This window comes from Mixophyes fleayi, chromosome 1 (assembly GCF_038048845.1).
Source record: "Mixophyes fleayi isolate aMixFle1 chromosome 1, aMixFle1.hap1, whole genome shotgun sequence".
Lineage (NCBI taxonomy): Eukaryota > Metazoa > Chordata > Amphibia > Anura > Limnodynastidae > Mixophyes > Mixophyes fleayi.
This window is the reverse complement of record NC_134402.1, coordinates 337,720,022-337,739,421: the sequence shown is the minus strand read 5'-3', so window position 1 is coordinate 337,739,421 and position 19,400 is coordinate 337,720,022. Positions and strand designations below refer to the sequence as shown.

The following is a 19,400-nucleotide window of genomic DNA, read 5'->3' as shown; positions in this document are numbered from 1 at the left end:
TACAGTAATAAGCTTCACACACAAGTCATTTCCACATTTAATAAATGCAATCCCCTCATCCTCATGATTCGTTGTAAATGAGGCTTAGCTCAAGCATTATTTATGAGAAAAGAATGAAAAGTGTATTTTTTAAATGGGTGGTGCTAAAATGGTAAAAGATTGGAGGACATTGATGTGATGTTTACACTTTTGTACTGTGAATTTTTCTGCCTCATCACACAACAAAGCGCAATTCCACTTTGAGCATAGAATAGTGAGCACGAGTGCGCTAGGTGGACTGTCCACACCAACTTTTGCAAAGCAACAATGTTTTACCTTGAACTTTCATAAATTATCTCCCATGTCTCCCAGTGTAAGGAGAGACTTTAATACTTTAAGAGACTAACTTCCCAAGGATCCCTCTTCTTGATTTTTTTTTTTTTTTTTAAGGCATTTGGTGCGTTAGTTGTTTTTTAAGTGAAATTATCAACCCTATAAATCTGTACCATTTTGAACCTACTAGTTCCTCTTTTTTCATCTCATGATAGATGATTTATTCCCATTTCTACGGATAATCTCTGCTGATCATCAAATTTCTTAACACTTCACAGATATGAAGAACTTTGTGTGAATACAAATCTTGGCAGTCAATGCAGTTGGCATCATTGATACCAATTGCTCTGATATTGGGTGACAACTTCTGTAGATATCTGGCTTTTTATGTGTGGAACTGTGATGCTTGTAGACTGTGGAAGCACTGGCTGGGTATTCTAGGCTTGTATAATGTATCTTTCATACTCATGTCCACCAGTTTACATAACAAAGTCCCTAATTGTTGTGCTCAGAGCACTAATTTAAAAAAAAAATGGACGCCAGTTTTTAGCCTATACCCCTAACATTTGGGTAAAGTTGTCCAGCTCTACATTACTTTCATCTCTTGAATTTGTGTGCTACACATTATTGCATGGGGTTATCTATTGGACATCTGTCCAATCTTCTCTGGACTTTGAGGACTGTTATTTGTCATTAGTTCTTACAATCTTTTTCTTGACTATGCCTAGTTAAACCATTCCCAATTAGCCACCATGTATCTGTGTTACAGTCCACGCATGACTCTGAGCTAACAGCTAAATAGTGCTCTTCTATTGTTGGACATGGGCTGTCAGTGACATCCCAAGGATACCCTCCTAGGAAAAGAGTCCTCTGAATTGTCGTCTGCCCCTCTGACTGCTAGAACACGGCATTAAATGTGACTGATGCATTCATAAGACAGAAGCGCTAAGGTGGATGCTGGGAATTTCGGTGACATGGATCAATCATGGTTTACCTCAGATATAGGGAGCTCCTCCTTGGCCTGCCCTGAAACCAAGCTGATATTAAATTACAGCAGCTACAACTATATCCATGAGAAACTCTTCTCTTCACTTTTTATGTAATAAAAGAAAATATAAACTAAAAAAAATTTAACAGACTTCTTCCTTTCATAACCCCATCACCTTGTCCCACTTCCATTATAAGGGTTTTGAATATTAACGAACATGCAGATCTGTGTTCCTGGCCCCTATATTGGTGTCAGACTTAGTTTTGCGGTGTCCAGCAATCCTAACTATGAGTACAGACTACATTTTCCCAGTAAAACTGACTCATGATCTGGTCGTGATGGAGTGAAATCCATGCATCATCATAAAGGTGTTAACAAGGTTGTTGGGTTTTGTTCGTTTTTTTTGCAAGGGGTCTCATTTTTTAACATTGTTATTTAATGTTAATGTATATTTTTGGTAGAAAGTGTTTTCCTTGTCAAGAGCTGTCATTATTGACTTCCTAGAGCAAGTGAAAGAAAGACTGAATCTGTCCATGTATAGATGCTGTTATTGCCGTGTTGTACATGTATATTTGTCAGTAGATAGTAGGCTGCCAATGTAGCCAGTAAGTAGAGATCCATACATGACCTTAGGTAGTGCTGTAATAACAAGGCTGCCTGTTACGATTCCATTGCTTTGTCTTTCAGGTGGATGAAGGTACTGCACTAGAACAGGCTATTAAGTTCTGTCAACTTCAGATGGGAGCTGCTGCCCAAAAACAGGTGAGTGCCCGGGACTGGAGAATGAAGCCTGGAAGAGTTGTATAGTTCACCTCTGCACTTTAATTTGGGTGTATGCCAATGAGGTATTTTGTATCTGCTCTTTGTGTGGTAATGATGTGTGTATAGTCAGAGCTGGTCACACAGAATCAGTAGATTGGAATCTCTAGAGCTCTGCCATTGAATATTGCATTAAAATTAATTAATAGACTTTAAATATTTCACAGTGCACAAAATTACATGAATTAAATACTCAGTAAAGTGTAACTATAGTGATTGAAGTACCAGGAAATACAGCACAGAAAAAAATAACCACATGGAATTTTGTTTTGTTTTAAAAAAAAAAAAAAAAAAGCGTTTCATGAGTTAAAGCAGATTCTTGACATGTCAGTATAGGTGTTTGACGTTTATTCACCTTTTACCTGCTACAGTGAATTATAGTTTGTGTTTGATGTGATTTTAATTATACAGCAGTCTAGATGTAAATGTAAGCGCCTTGAATGTGATGGTATTGGCTCTTGTTTATATGACTGTAAAGGATATTACTAATATTGGTAAGTTAACGTGCGCTTTGCACATGTTTTCTTCACACATTTGATTGTGGAGTTTTGACATTCTTGGTCAGACTATGATTAGTTACTGTGTTGTGATCATACAATGAAAATAATATATCCACAAGTAATTTGACGATATGGTTGTTGTATGTATGGGACAGTTTAATGGTTTGTTGTTGACAAATTTGCTTACTGAACAATCAGATTATTTGCAGAGACTTTAATTCCTAAACCAACTCTTGTCTCTCTGAGACATTAAGCTGCTCGTCTTAACAGTTATAGCCTACCAAATATTACCTTCTCTTAGCCGAATCCCACAGAACCCAATAGCGCAGTAGCACAGTGTCATGGACTACACCAGTGACAATAGTAGTTGTCTGCATTTATGACCAAGAATAAAGAAAATATGGACAGAATTAAATAATTCTTTGTCATCTGTAGTGGTCGGTGAAGGCCCACACATGCAAGATTGGAGATTAAAGTTGTCAACAGAGGTGGCTATTTCAATGGCCACTAAACCCCAAAATTTCCTGATCTAAATTATGGAGGTGAAATACATTGATTGTTACATTGTCTTTTCACTGCCATCTATTAAAAATTAAAGTATAACCTTCTCATTTAATTTCAGAGAGCTGAAGCTTCTCCCACATCATTAGGACAGTGTCCTCATGGGGGTATAGTACGAATTTGTGATGTAAATGATACTGACACAAAAAAATAAAATACTGACAAGACAGAAATACAGAATGTTGAAAACACTGACATGCAAAAAATACCTACAGCCTAAATACCTATACGTAAAAATCCCAACACACATATCATACTAACAGTGTGATTGTTGACTCTGAAAATACCAAACAATCACACTGACGACATTAAGAGGGCAATGCGAGCGCACCCGCTGGCTGTATACAGTTAACAATAGAAAAGTAAAAAATAAAATTAAAAAAAGCATGGAGTCACACCCTATAAACATTATTAACCCTAGTGTTACAGCCATTAACAGTCAAGCATCAGCATACCTATGGTAGCCAGGGCATGCTGGCACTTGGAGAAGCACAAGAACATCCTGACACTTACTATGGCCACAGCAAAACCCTTTAGTAATGTTTGTATAAGATGTAGAAATATGTCTTCTCACAAGGAAACAAATTGCAAGTTCTACTCCAAGCTGGTTTTTAAGCCAGTTTAAGGCTCTCCTTGCACAGCCCTCATGTATAAGGCCACTAGCATAGACACTTAGTGCTTGGTGCAAAGGGTTTTTTTAGGCTCTACAGAATCTTTGACTTACAATCTACATAAATATAGACACCCTCTTGTTTTGTGTATCTCCTCAATTGTGTCATCTATGGCTTGTACACTGATAAGTTTGTGTTTAAGGCAACCACTTTTCTAAATCAGGAGTCAGGACCCCATTGGCATGAACTTTGCTCAGTCATTAAAAGTCATCATTTGCTTCCATTTGGGTACCATACACACTGAAAGACTTTAGGAACCTATCTGCATATATTTTCCACAGTACAGTCCGCAGTAATCAATTATCAAGTAATAATTAATTTTTAAGCTAGGCAAATACGCTTTCCAAGCCAATCATTTTGAGCTGGTTAGTAAATAGACGAACTCCTCTTGAATCACCCAAGAAATGTGGTTGTTTTAAGGTTTTGTCAATGATCCATGTGACGGCCACGTTCCTCAGGCTGCTACATAGGGCAAACACACCACAGGTAAAAGCCTTGAAAATCCGTCCATCTGCATTGAGCATGTTGAATGGAAAGTTAGGACATAGAACCCTTTTCTTTGTATAGTTAAACAAATGACATCACCGCTTGCTGTGAGGAATGGCCAGGGATGACAAAGCTGGACAGGCCTTATTGCTTATAGTCATGACTGCCTTCGCTTCAAATAGAAATCAGAGTGACAGTGATTGGTGAAAGAGGGGCCATTGGGGTAGTAACACACCCATGGAAACTACAGCCTTGCAGTTTATGGAGAAATGCTCAAAACACTAACAAAAATGTTGTCTTATATCTTCTACAATTTTATGGCATAAAGTTCACAATATGGGGCAGTTATTACATTATATTTTCATCCCTTATCTCTTCCAAGTTGCTTGAAACCAATAGTTTAATAGCGTTTTTCTTGTGTTGTGTGTGGTTGTCAAGAAAGTGACAATAACAACACATAAGCCCACACAATGTAAAACCGGAAAGAGTGAGATTTTGCTGACATAGGGTATAATTGTGTGAACCTTGCACGATCCTGTTTTACCACCATCATTGTAACTGTACAGCTCATACACATAGTACAAGTCAATCTGTGGTGCAACAAGGCAGACAGAAAATAACTGGGACAGCCATGTTACTGCAGAGCTGTCAGATCTAAGGAGATTCTCATGTCACTGGTGTGGAGAAACCTCTTATAACACACAGGAAATGCTATTGCGTACCTGGTGTATCAGTGACAGAATGTATGTGGCTTGCTGAGTGAAGACACTTTGTTTAGTAACTGATCTATTTACCATTTCCTGAATATGGTTTTGAAATGGAAGCTGAACTGAGGTTACAAATTCTGAAAACTAAGCAGATCTTGAATATATATGCTGTATTTTTTTTTTTTTGTATAGTGTATATGGGCACATTACTTTCTGTAGCACAATCACCTCTTCTGGTCCACTGCTTTTTCCCCTAACACAGCATGCTGAGTTTTCATCTTTTAAGACTTCTTTTTTTTCCATTCATTCAATTGTTTCATTTCACTTAAGAATGCCAATAACATAGGTATTGATATGAATGGCATGTAGACGTAGAATAAGCAGTACAACCTCATATAACAAGACAGGTTATCATTCATTTATCTGTGATTGAATGACGTTTGAGATAGAGTAGAGTTTTATGCAGTTCTCTCTGGTGAATGGCCACTGCAGGTTTTCTTTTAAATCATCAAGGGGTTAATGCATAAGAAATCAGAGATCAGCAGGTTACCATTGTTCCCATATGGGGACTGTGTCTGAACTTGATACATTTGTTTAGATCAAACTATTGGAAGGATCGGAGCTTTGCTGCAGCAGTGTTAGGCAGACTATGAAACGCTCATCCTCTAACGTAGCGGAAGGGGATTTCCGCATACCATCAAAGGGCAAGTAAGATGTGATAAATACGGGCGGTACAACGTAATGTATCACCGCGTTAGGCTGTGAGACACAGTGGTCGTTACTGCAGACTGCTGCCCACCATTGATAAATAGACCCCTCTCTATCGTACCTCTACTCTATCTGCAACCACATCCAAGAGAGATGAAGATTAGTCACATGTTACTGAATAATATGTAGAAGTTACATGATGACATATCAGTAGCCATAACGTGTGGCTACTGAATAATATGTAGAAGTTACATGATGACATATCAGTAGCCATAACATGTGGCTACTGAATAATATTTAGAAGTTATTAGAATGTTTCCTTTTTCCTGGCAGAGTACTGCTTGTATATTACAGACATCTGCTTTTATCTCAAGTGTCCTATTCTTGTTTCTGTGTATTCTGATATCCTAAATAAGTTTACGTATGTATAATTATGTTCTTGGTTTATATCCTACACCTACAGTGTATACTGCCATCTCCCAGGTTGTGGTAAAATCTCTGCTTTGCTAAATTGGTAACTCTTTCCAGTTTGCCCCATATACACCCTATGTTAGCACATTTCTTGTTACAAAACTGAAATCTGTTTTAGTGTAGATGATTGTCATAATCTGTAGTAATACTTAGATGTGCCCATCATCCAGCCAGAAAATTGCCTCTTTGCAGATACTAGCATGTCACCAAACAAAGCTGTGTGCAGCACCATAACAGAAGCAGGCTAACGAGAAACACTATTACACACACATCTATATATGTAAATAAAAGATTTAAAAACCAAAGAGCAAACTATGTAATGTATACTTTAAATCCCTTATGCTGTATCCCTGCCTTCCTCCATGCAGCTTGTTCCTGAAATTGTATATGCCATTTTAATTCACTTTGTACCTGTTCACCCCACACCTGACCTTAGTCTGCCTTTAGTCACCAATGTAAACTCTCCCTCCATGTATCCTTATGGGGGAGGAGGAATGCATGGCCAAAACACACAGGGATAACGTTTACATGCCAACACACTGTCCATCCTACTGTAGAGTCCATACGTAACATCTTTGGGAAAATAATAAATCAGCATTCATTCCATAGATCATTGGACAGGTCATCATAACGACTGGTTTAATACTTAGCTGATATTGTCTAGACACATTAGTATATTTTATGCGATAAATGATGGGATCTGTGTATAAGGAACATGACCATATGTATAATGTGTATAGGAATGTGTAATGTAATAGTATTTATATACTTTATATAGTCTATTGTTAAGTTTAGTACACAAAGATTGGTATGTTTACGAATTAGAGTAGTGTGCATTTATAATAAGTATACATACATACTGCTGTTGATACACACAGCATGTCATCATATGGGGGAACCCCGCAGGTTCTGAACTTAAGCTGGGTACACACTACAGAAATTTCGACCAACTTTTTATGCTTAGCGATTTTACTTGCGATTGATGGACCGATCGCTCGGTCCATGGACTGCATGCACACTAGCCTTGTTTAGGTACGATAAAGGGAAGAGCGGACGTCCCTTTAGCGACTTTTTACAGCTATGTTGTCGTGAGCAATGACTGTAATTTTGTACTCACTGTTGTGGATCGGTCGGAAGTTTATACACACTACACAACGGAAACGAGATTGGAACGAAAATATTAAACGGTACGACCAACCAAATGAGGCGATACTCGTCCATTTGGGCAGACATTCGACCATCGTGTAACTGCACACACTGACCCGACTTTTGAACGAGCAGTCGTATGTCAGCTGTTTGAGCCAATTATTGGACGAAAACAGTGTAGTGTGTACCCAGCTTTACTGAGTCCTGAAAATTGTGTGTTTTCGCTGGATCTAGAGCTTGTGAATTTACCATTTCCTGTTGCCTTGTTATGTGAGATGTGTGCAGCCTCTGAATGAGGTAAATCTGTCCTTATAAAGCAGATAGGTCACTGCGTAACAGCAAGTGTTCTAGTAATCAGCCCGTGTGGGAGACACGCCAGGGATATGTGGCAGGAATATGTAATGCTTCAGCCCGTGTGAAAGCACAGTTCCTGGAACACCCATAATGTGGTAAAACAGGCTTCTGTCTTTATATAAAAGAACCATACTTTGAACTGAATTAACTTTATACACTCTTTGCCCACAGCAACCTTCAGATACACCCAGCACCCCAAAGAGTACAAAGGACCCCCGTGAGATTGCTTTTTCTTTGCCGGCTGTTTCAGTGCAGCTTACACCCCTCAAGCTTTCTACATTCAGCCCAGAGAAACTGCTCCAACTGAAAGTTAAGTCCGCACCAGCCACCTTATCATCCCAGCTGGAGACTGCTCGGGGGACGGGGGCCAGAGTCTGCTCCACAATCTCACAAGTCAGCCGTGGTGAGTCTTCTTTTCACCGGGATCTGTGGATCTATTTTAGGGGCCCACTTGCATCTTCACATATCTTCAGTCAGCCTCAAATAATGATCTAATTATCCCTAGTCTTACTTTATTTTATTATCCAGTTTAAATTTGATTTAAAATGTCAGTTTTGAAACTATAGTCACAATGCAATATAAAAACAATTTGAAACTTTCTGTAGATCACTGTTCTTTACTTTGATGTATTATCCTAAAGGCACAAGCTACCCATACAGTCCTGTGTCCTATCATCAGTGTCTGAGTCTTCAGTTTCCCAACCACTCAGACTCATCCCCGTTGTTTCCCTTCCCCCATATCCTTAGCAGCCCTATCCATCATTGTCCTGATTGTACTTTTTTCCTGCAGAAGATGAGCATGTAGAGGACATATCATTTCCGCGTCAGGAGTCACGTTTATGCCAACCAGCAAAAGCTGCTACTGTCACCACAGTCTCCGACTCGTCTCGCTGGCAACCAGAAGCAGTCATTAGCTTTGCCAGCTCCAGTCACACAGAAACAGGTAAGTATGAATTAAGGAAATATGATGTGGGCAAGTTGTACAGTTTAGACAGAAATACCATCAAGTCCCAAAATCTAGTTTCATCATTTCCTTCACTGCCTGGGAGGATGTAGCTCTCCAAACATGCCACTCATGCCGGGATATCAAGAAAGGAGGTTAAGGGTGTGATTCTTTTCATACATTTTCCTTCCTCAGTAACCAGCCGGGTTTTCGCAAGTGATGACAACAATTCTTATTTATATTTTTGTAGGTCTGTAACTTTTCCAATTGTGGGCAAGATATTTTTTGGGGAGGATGTGATTTCCCACAATTAAGGTTCACATTTACAAATCATGGTGTTAAAACTTGTTTTAAAATAATGTCATAAAATGACTGTTTTATAATTACATTTACAAAGGCTACAGTGAACTTTTGTGAATGTAGGTATTTACTAAAACAATAATAGATTTGCGGCTACACACTTTAGGGAAGTAAGCTAATTTAAAAGGAGAATTAACTTTTAGGTAATGTCATTTACATGGCAGCCTGTTAAGTCAGTGCCTCTCAGACTAGGACAAGTGTTTAATGTCCCAGAACATCCATATACAGGCAGCCTGTTTAGCTTTGCTTTAGCTCCCCAGTGCAGCATAGGTTGTTCTGGTCAGCATAGAGAGCCTCACTAAAACAAGGAGAACTGGGACATTTCCAAACTATACTTCCTAGTGCCATGAAAATATCTACCTTTATAGTGTATAGATTTATCTTAAAATAATTATTATATTTAGATAGCATCAAGTACTGATCCACCCAACACCATGTTCACACATTTCACACATTTTAAACACAAATTAAATGTAGAGGTAACTTAACGATTACTTTAGACTTTTGTGAACATGGAATTAATATGTTTCCATTTAAAGGTAATGATTACATAGTTTTTGATTACACAGGTTTTGATCCAATGGTTTGTGATTTTGGCCCCATTTGTTAATGGAAAACGCCATACACCTTTAAATTTGAAACAAATTTTGTATTCACTTTTTTTTTCGCTGAAAAATATTTTATGGCACTTTCACAATAATGATACAGAGTAATTAATGTAGTAATAAAGTTGTGATACACCGTGATATGTGATTAGTTCTGTTCACATAACCAATATCATGACAGTCAGCAAGCCACTAAAGGTCATTTACTAACAGAAAGCAGAGTAGGCGTAGGGCAAATTTAGATTCTAGTTCTTCGACATAAGGTGCCTATTTGTGCTCTGTTGCACCCACTCTAATGTGATCTAATGAACTTTAAAGATGGAGGCTGTGAATTTAGACAGTTTGGTGCCCTTTGGGAATTTCTGGATGTCCTTTGAGTTTGGTGAGCTCGGAAACCAGTCCACTAAAATGTGACATGACTGTCTTCTTAAGATCTTATTATTATCCTTTATTTGTACAGCGCTGATACATCGTACATGAAGGCGATCAATATGTTTGGAGAAAAAAGGAAAAGTTGTAATTATTGGGGTGGCCCAGAAGTGATAATAGGCAGGACTTTAAAGTGACATTTTTACTTTTACTGGCATCCACGTTCTTTGAAGAGTAGTCGTCCCAAAAACTGTCAGAACATCTGGACAAACATGAAAATAGCTGAATGGGGAGTATTCAACAGGGTAGGACCAGGGGAGGCTCAGTCATGTTTCTGCAGAAAATAATACAGTACATACATGGAGGTTTCGTAACTGACCCTACTTTTACCTTATTGTAGGCATATTTCTGAGAGTAAGTGTAATGCAGCTTTTGCTCACAAGGTGGCACTTCTGTTCTGTGTAGGACCACAATTTATGTTTGTACAACTCATCAAAAAACACCATATAAAATCTGTTGTTAATGTCTGAATGCTGAATCTTTATTGACTATTCTCATTTTAGGTGCTATTCAATTATTACATTACAATAGTGCATTTGCAACCTCGCTGCTTTATTTATTGCTATTACCACAATCTGATGACACTGTTTTGGTATTTGCATATCGGTTGCACATTTATTTCTGGTGTATCCACTGTCTTTACAATGACTTTTTCAATCTCTGTCTTTAGCTTGCAGCTCCAGGCCCCCGTCGGATCCAAGTGTCCAGCCCAGTAAAGTGGACAGCGCTCGAAACAAGCCCAGGGTCCACCCACATGTGCCAAAGCTATTCATTCCCTCCTCCAGTGTTGCCAAATTCCCTCCAGAGATCACAGTCACACCCCCAACTCCAACCCTCCTCTCTCCCAAAGGCAGTATCTCTGAGGAAACCAAACAGAAACTGAAGGTGAGGAGCCTCTATTAAAAACCATGGACTAAGTGGTTAAGGACAGTTACTTGGGCTTTTAAGGGGGGAATTCAATTCAGCCGCACTCAATGTGGTGTTAATTATATTACCGTTAATACAGTAATTTTAACCCTGAGCCACGAGCAGCAACCAGCGTTAAAAGTTTACCATACAAACGGTAATTATGCATACTATTACCGTAGTAACGGTAATAGTGCCGTGTTACTTTCGACAGTAACGTGGCCATTTGAATATGCCCCTATATCTGTTCTGGTCTTCCAGAACTTACCATAGTACAAAAGTGGAAGCTGCTCAAATCAATTTATAGGCCATAAGAGGTGCTTGAAAGGGTGGGGTTATCCTGCAAGGAACATACACACAACATTTTTTCCCCCAGCACACTGCTATAGCCAGCAACAGATCTGCCATTTCTACTGTAGATAAAAATGCAAAAGTCTTTGTTGCACACATTTGCAAATGTATGTTTAAGCCATCCTGCCACGCCAAGGCGCTTTTGCTAATAGGATGGTCCTACTCTAAACAATGAGAGTCCCATATATTTGGGCCATACATATATGTTTTTAAATTGAGAGCCAACTTACCATAGCACAGTATCCTCATCTTATTTCCCTTCTCACTCCCCACAGTCTGTAATCCTATCTTCTCAGTCTGCTGCCAATGTGAAGAAAGAGACTCTGTGCCAACCAGCTCTCGAGATCCTAGACACCTCCAGCCAAGAATCATCCTTGGAGAGTGACACAGATGAGGATGATGACTACATGGACATCTAAAGACACTACAATGATCGCTTCTTCCCACCTGCCAAAAGAAAAGTCTGCATTTGATTCCCACCAGATCATGCTTGCATGTTTCAGCTCCTGGCATGTGACTTGCTTTTGCAGCTGCCAACAGCCAAACCGTTGTATTACAGTATGCCAGCACTCTACGCACTCTGACTGCTGGATTGGGAGCATTGAGGTCACTGAGAACTCGTTCTTCTCCACCCTTGGTGCTGACAAGAGAACTTTTGTCTTAGTGGAGTTGCTGGGATTGATGGGCTTTGTAGCCTTCTTTTGAGGTCCATTTTTTTAAAAAAAATACAAAATGTGATGTTTGTAAAATAATGCAAAAGTGTAAATGAAAAGATTGGGATAAACAGGATTCCAAGAGATATGATACATGTTGCACAATTTTTGTAAAAAAAATAAAATAAAACAATGATATATACATAATCTTTCATGACAATTATATCAGTATAGACCAACTTTTAAAAAGACTGAAGTGTTATGTCTGTATATCCATCCTGAGCTGGTATACAGCTACCTACACATGTTGGTGATCTGTACAGCACATATGGAATAGGGATGCTCGATTCCTATGAAGAAGTGATCATATGAAACACTGGATGAACCATTTCCACAGGATGAACACAGCTGAAGCTCTACTAACCATGGACACATACAAAACACTACAGACACCAGTGCGATACTGATGGCGATTAATCAATCATGGATATGATCACAGCTAGGAAAACAGTAGGTCGACTTGGGACAAATTGTGGGAGTTCTATTCTGACTAAGCTAGAGACATATTTCCCATTTCTATGTACAATAGAAATGTCTTAAGGTTATCAAATAAAATGGCCTGTTATATATAAAGATATAGCGAGGGATGTAACTAGACATTTGTGGCCCCCATAGCAAGATTTTATAAGGGCTTCATACACCACCCAAGGGTGATAAAAACCACATACAGACATACAGCTTTGACATTGAAGGTGAGCCCTCCTAGCTGGAGCCCCTGCTACTATGGTAGTTACACTTTTGGATATAGCTGCGTTTCCAGCAAAGCTTCAGGTAGGTTGGGTAGTGCTCTAATGGGTTCCTTCTCAGACATAGTGGCTCAGTCACGCTGCTTCATGCTGTATTTGTCTTAAACTCCAAGTCGGTTATAACTTTTTTCTAAAACCTTTTATGATAGTTCCTGAATATCAAACAAGAACATGATTCAGAATCTTTGATTTAAATGTGAACAAATATAAGCTGTGAAAAAAACTAATTTATAAGTATTGGCACCATGTCCAAAATATATTGTGCATTTCTTATAAATACTGGTACCTTATTATTATTATTATTATTATTATTATTATTATTATTGTTGATTTGTAAAGTGCAACAGTGATTTCCTTTGCTGCAGTGGGGAAAACAGGACATACAATGTAGGCAGAGAGCTTACATCCTAATTGTAAGAGGGCACAGATGAAACAAGGAAAGGGTGTTGCTCAGCGTGGAGATTGGGAAAGTGGTGAGGGTATATTGGTTTGACTAGGGTAAGCTCTAATGAAGAGATGGATTTTCAGAGAGCGTTTAAAGATTTGAAGCTTGTGTTGGGGAATTCCATAAGTGGGTAGTGGCAGGTGATTAAGTCTTGTAGGTGGGTGTGAAAGGTGGTTACCAGAAGGGAAGCACAGATCAGAGGTAGGTCTAAGCAGTGGCGGATCCAGGGGGGCGATCCCCCCCCCCCCCCCCCCCTAACAGGGGCTTGCTGCCGGCGGCTATACACTATGTGCAGGTCAGTTCAGCAGTGACAGGCAGGGACAGTGTGCTGCCCGGCTGCTCTGATTGTGTTTAAAACACAATCGGAGCAACCAGGCAGCACACTGTCACTGACGAACGGACCTGCACATATTGTGCAGCCTTAGGTGTCAAAAAGGTGGCGGGGGCTAAATCGCCCCGGGTAAAACTATTTTCTAGATCCGCCCCTGGGGGAGGACATGAAGGAGAGTATTTTGATATGAGATTTGAGATGTATGAAGGGAGTGGTTTTGTGGGCTTTGTATGTAACGGTGAGGACACGTGAACCTAATGTATGAATTTGCAGGGTGCTGTGCAGGAGCGCACGCAGGGGAGGGGTTTCTGGCTCTCCAGAAACCTCTCTCCTCCGTGAACGAACGGGCACTAAAGATTGCCCCTACACTGCAGCACTGTACTGTACAGCAGCCGCGGCGCTGTCAAAGAAGCGTCCGCGGTAGTGCTGTATTGTAGCACTGCCATGGATGCTTCTTTGACAGCGCCGCGGCTGCTGTACAGTACAGCGTCGCCAAAATAGAGCTGCTGCGTATGTGCGGCTGCATGCGCAGCAGTTCTCTCTAAATATTTTTTTAAAATCCTGCATTTGCCTCTGCTGTGGCAAATGTACAGTGGTAAGAGAGGAAGATCAGTCTTACTGCACCATTTAAAATGGATTGAAGCAGTGATAGATGGGTGAGGGTAATGTGAGATAGGAGGGAGGGAGGAGTTAAGTGTGACACCAAAGTAGTGAGTTTGGGAGGCAGAGGTAATAATGGTGTTCTTATCGGTGAGGGAAATTTGAAGGGAGGCGGTGACTAGGATAAGCTCTGTTTTGGACATGATGAGCTTTAATTGGTGTTGGGACATCCATGTGCAGATAGTAGAGAGTATTTGCACGATACAGAATAGGAGAGGTAGATTTGGGTGTCGTCAATGTTGAGGCGGCATTGGATGACAAATGATCAAATTAGTTCTCCAATATTAAAAATATACTGCACTCTGATTATAATTGCAGGCACCTGTTAAAAAGTGGACAATTCCTACCCTCATTATATCCCATACTGGGGGACATCATGCCCTGAATGCTGTCACACCTTTACCTGAAGCTGGGATATCATCATGATCATCATCAACATTTATTTATATTGCGCCAGCAAATTCCGTAGCGCTTTACATTTGGGACAAACATTAATAAGACAAAACTGGGTAATACATACAGACAGAGAGGTAAGAGAACCCTGCTCGAAAGCTTACAATCTATAGGACAATGGGAGTTAGAAACACAAGGGCATGTGCTACATCATATTGCACAATGGACCAGCCAGACTGCAAAGGTTAAAGTACTGAGTGGGCTGTGTGTGTTGCAATGTTGGTCAGAAGGTTGTTGTCTAGCGTTAGCAGAGTAGAGGATGGTAATAGGGTAATCTAGGGAAATTAAGATGATGGTTGAGGAATATCATAAGCTTGTCTGAAGAGGTGGGTTTTCAGTGAACGCTTGAAGGTTTGAAGACTAGAGGAAAGTCTTACTGTGCGTGGGAGGGAATTCCACAAAGTAGGTGCAGCCCGGAAAAAATCCTGTAACCGAGAATGGGAGGATGTGATGAGAGTGGAGGAGAGACGTAGATCTTGTGCAGAACGGAGGTGTCGAGTAGAGAGATATTTCGAGACAAGTGAGGAAATGTATGTCGGTGCAATTTTGTTGATGGCCTTGTATGTTAGTAGAAGAATTTTATATTGGATTCGTTGAAATACAGGCAGCCAATGTAGAGACTGACAGAGTGGCTCAGCAGAGGAATAACGGTTTGTAAGGAAAATCAGTCTAGCCGCTGCGTGCAAAATAGATTGTAGGGGTTCAAGTCTGACTTTGGGAAGACCAGTAAGGAGGGAATTGTAATAGTCGATGCGGGAGATGATGAGTGCATGAATTAATGTTTTTGCGGTGTCTAGTGTCAGATATGTGCGTATTCTGAAAATGTTCTTTAGGTGTATGTAACAACAGTTGTGAATCAAGGATTACACCTAGGCAACGAGCTTGCAGGGTGGGATTTATGGTCATGTTATCGACAGAAATGTCAGGCAGGAAGCTTCTGTTTTTGGGTGGGAATATTATTAATTCAGTTTTTGAAAGATTGAGTTTGAGTTGGCGAGAAAACATCCAAGATGAAATGGCAGAAAGACAGTCAGTAACGCGAGACAACACAGATGGTGAAAGATCAGGAGAGGATAGATAAATTTGTGTATCCTCCGCATAGAGATTAGATTATTAGTTTTCCAAGAGAAGTGGTGTAGATAGAGAATAGCAGAGGACCTAGGACTGAGCCTTGTGGAACTCCAACTGGTTTTTTGTTTGTTTTTTTTTATGGTGAAATAAATAACTAGTTTATTACAAATATACAAAAAAGCTGCTTTCAGTAGGTTTTGTTTACATCACATTATGTATTTCTTACGAAGTATTCAAATATACAGTATATTACAACGTTCAGCTGTCTGTAATATGTAACAGCACACACAAATGTCTGATAACGTCCATTTACAAAATCAGGTAATATATTCCACTTGCTGGTCCTCATCATAACAAGCTACAACATAACTATCACTCTTCGCGGTAATTTCATCAGGCATTGTCAGGTGGATAATAACATGAAGTTCGAGAGTAGAAATATATAGGAATATCTATTGTACCTTGGCTCACTCTGCTAGAAGACTCAAATTGTAATCTGCTAATTATCGTGCTTGTTACACAGGGGTATTACCACCTTTCTACTCCACTTCAATGAAGTGAGTTGCAGCAAATGTTAGTCACAAGCGCAGTTCAATCCTGGCTTGTGGCAACTGGGGTGATTACACAGGGGGTAGGCATTATATTAAGTGTTACTGTCCAAAAGTGGACAACCACTTTACATGGGAAAATGTACGGTGTCCTTAGTATAAATAAATGGTGCTTGTTTATTATAACTTTCTGTGACTCCTCCTGTAAAGTGAAGCAAGTCTCTCTTTCTGAGAGATCATTGTTCAAAAGTTATTACTTGCTAATTCCAAACAAGTCTTCAAGGGCAGTTTGGTCACAGTATACCAATGTGCCATTGAAGTCTCTTGGTGATATTTATGGAAGTTCCCACTCCTAGTAATATTACACAGTGCATAAGAGTCTCATTGCAGAATAACATCTTACTATACATCAACAGAAACATAAGGAGAGTGTAAATCCTATTAATAGATGAATGCAAATATTTTATTCTCACATTTCTGAAATTATATTTGCTTAGTAATTAAAAATGATTAAACAGTAATACCAAAAGTGGGAGTTCAAGGTTATGCTTTGGCAGCTATTGCTATGCTGGTACTTGCAGTTAAAGGCTGCCAAGGCTTGCTGGCACCAGTAGTGCCACACACTAATGTAATCCCCTGTTGCTGTGTGTGCTCCTGGGGTGCATAGGTAGGTAATGTATCTCTGTACCTCTGTTATATTATTTGCCCTGGCTAACTCTTGGGTTGGGCATAAGTGACCAGAAGGTCCCTAGCACATGCAGGTTTTACAGCGATGTCCGTTACCTGCGGACACAGGTGTGTTGCAGTAAGTTGGGCACCAGACCATCTCTATATTGCAAAATATGAACTCTTTACACTTCTTTACTCCAGCACATTCTTAAATGGTTGCAGTAATACATCAATATATACAGCTCCTTTCTCCCGCATGGACCTTTGATATTTGCATGGAAATGTTAATAGGACAGTCACAGATAAAGGGGAGCTCTCAGCAGTGTTTGCCTCACCCATTCTCTCCGGGGGTAACATCACTCACTTGGGCACTGACAGCCATTCCCAGTGTGCTGCTCTCTTCTGCAGCATCCCCTTCCTCTGCGTGGATGACATCGCTTGTTTGGGCTCTATTATTTCCTTGCTCTGCATACTCCGATAATTTCTCCCTCAAATCTATCCCATTTCACTAATGAAATACTTTGGCCCTCATGGCAACAGGCTTCAGGCCCACTCCCCAGATTGCAAAGGGATCCTCCTCCATTCCATCCCAGGTCATTCTCTCAGAGTGATCGGCTCATACCAGCCTTATATTGCTAAGCAACCATTCCTGGTGTGTTCCTCAGGGTCACACATTCAGCCACTGGGAGGTGTGAATAACAACGCCAGAAAGGGTGTTACACTAAAATACTATTTTTCCATTATCTCTTCAACACCCACCAAAAATCCAAGTTGATGGTCATCGTCATTAGCACATAGATACATCTGCTAATAAGCATAACTGGAAATGCCTACTCAGAATAAGTGCATTGCTGGTTGTTTATGCCATTACTGTACTTGAGTTGCACATACACACCCCTGATTGACCTCTTCAGGCACACGGGGTGGCAAGTTACTTACATCCAACCTAAATGAAGCCCATACTGTCTATAGGTGGTCAAACACATGGTGATTTTGTCACCTAATTTGGCTGAACTACACCAAAGTGGCCTGGAGGGCTACAGTGACCAAGAAAGAAATCAGCTCCCATTGGGATCCAGACATTTTCTACTGTTGGCGGAAAGTTGGATCTGTCCAATTTGGCCACCCTTATTATACTCAATTGGATGTGGAGGTTTAATGAGAAGGCTGAACGTCTGATTCTTAACATATGTGACCAGTTTAAGTACATACTGTATGTGGCGTCCAGAGATCTAATAATTACTTTTTTCCATTAGAAATCTACCAAACTGCCAAGATCCTTAGCGGGATACTGACTTGCAGAGGACCATAGAAGTTGTTGTTATAGTTAAGCAAAGGTGGTAGAGTTGTAGCTTTCCATTTATTCATGCACTTTTGCTTTATTTTCTCAGACTAGCAGTGTTCCCACGGTCCATATAGAATAGAAAAATAGTATTTATTTTCACAATCCTTTTAATGATAGATTACAGAGCGCATATAAATTGCATAATAGCCTACATGTTGGCATTCATAAATATGACTGAGAGCTGCCATATTGCTTTTCTCACATGGGGTAAAATAGCACTAATTAATATGGTCTGAAATAATACAGTAAACAAACAAAGGGAACATAGATTCTGGTTGAAGGTGTACCTACATTTTTGTCTTACAGGCCTTATTCAACTCCAGAACCACTCACTGTGTAGCAGCAACATGCGTGTGTATATCATGGTCCAAGAGATCAGAATAAGGCTAGGTACACACTAGAGGTTTTTTGGGCAATTATAGAGTCAAACACCCGATAATCGTTCAGCCCGATATTGCATTAGTATGTATACTTGCACTAGTATGTATACTTGCACGATGAACACCAGATTATCCAAAACATTGATCGTCATGTCATTTGATTGCTCATTCTGTTTAAAAATCTCGTTCCAACCACCTTCCGATCCTGCAGTGTGTATGTACTCACACAACTGCCTGCCCCGAGAGAGAGTGTCAACCTGTCACTGTGCCTGTGTTGTTAAGTGTAGAGAGTGCTGTTGGTGGATTAATTCGTCCATTCGTTTTGAGACTGAATATTTTGTTACAGAGTCACAGAGTCACAGAAGCTAATGAATTGGGCAGCAGGTGGCTTAGTGGTTAGCACGTCTGCCTCAAAGCACTGGGGTCATGAGTTCAATTCCCAACCACGGCCTTATCTGTGTGGAGTTTGTATGTTCTCCCTGTGTTTGTGTGGTTTTCCTCCGGGTGCTCCGTTTCCTCCCACACTCCAAAAACTTACTGATTAATTGGCTGCTAATAAATTGCCCTTAGTCTCTCTCAATCTGTGTGTGTGTGTATGGTAGGGGATTTAGATTGTAAGCTCCAATGGTGCAGGGACTGATGTGAGCGAGTTCTCTGTACAGCGCTGCGGAATTAGTGGCGCTATATAAATAAATAGATGATGATGAATGAAATGAAAATTTG

At 40.1% G+C, this 19,400-nt stretch overlaps 1 protein-coding gene across 5 annotated transcripts in view; it reads left to right on the top strand.

Annotated features, from left to right (window-relative positions):
• Nucleotides 1-12,176, top strand: part of CABIN1 (calcineurin binding protein 1) — a 126,849-nt gene extending 114,673 nt beyond the window's left edge. For all 5 annotated transcript variants that reach the window (XM_075215644.1, XM_075215664.1, XM_075215635.1 and 2 more), the window contains exons 33-37: nucleotides 1,988-2,062; nucleotides 7,895-8,126; nucleotides 8,513-8,665; nucleotides 10,730-10,944; nucleotides 11,592-12,176. In XM_075215644.1, the coding sequence (XP_075071745.1) occupies nucleotides 1,988-2,062; nucleotides 7,895-8,126; nucleotides 8,513-8,665; nucleotides 10,730-10,944; nucleotides 11,592-11,735 (819 nt within the window). In that variant the 3' untranslated portion in view covers nucleotides 11,736-12,176. The remainder of the gene's footprint in view (nucleotides 1-1,987; nucleotides 2,063-7,894; nucleotides 8,127-8,512; nucleotides 8,666-10,729; nucleotides 10,945-11,591) is intronic.
• The last annotated feature ends 7,224 nt before the right edge of the window (nucleotides 12,177-19,400 follow it).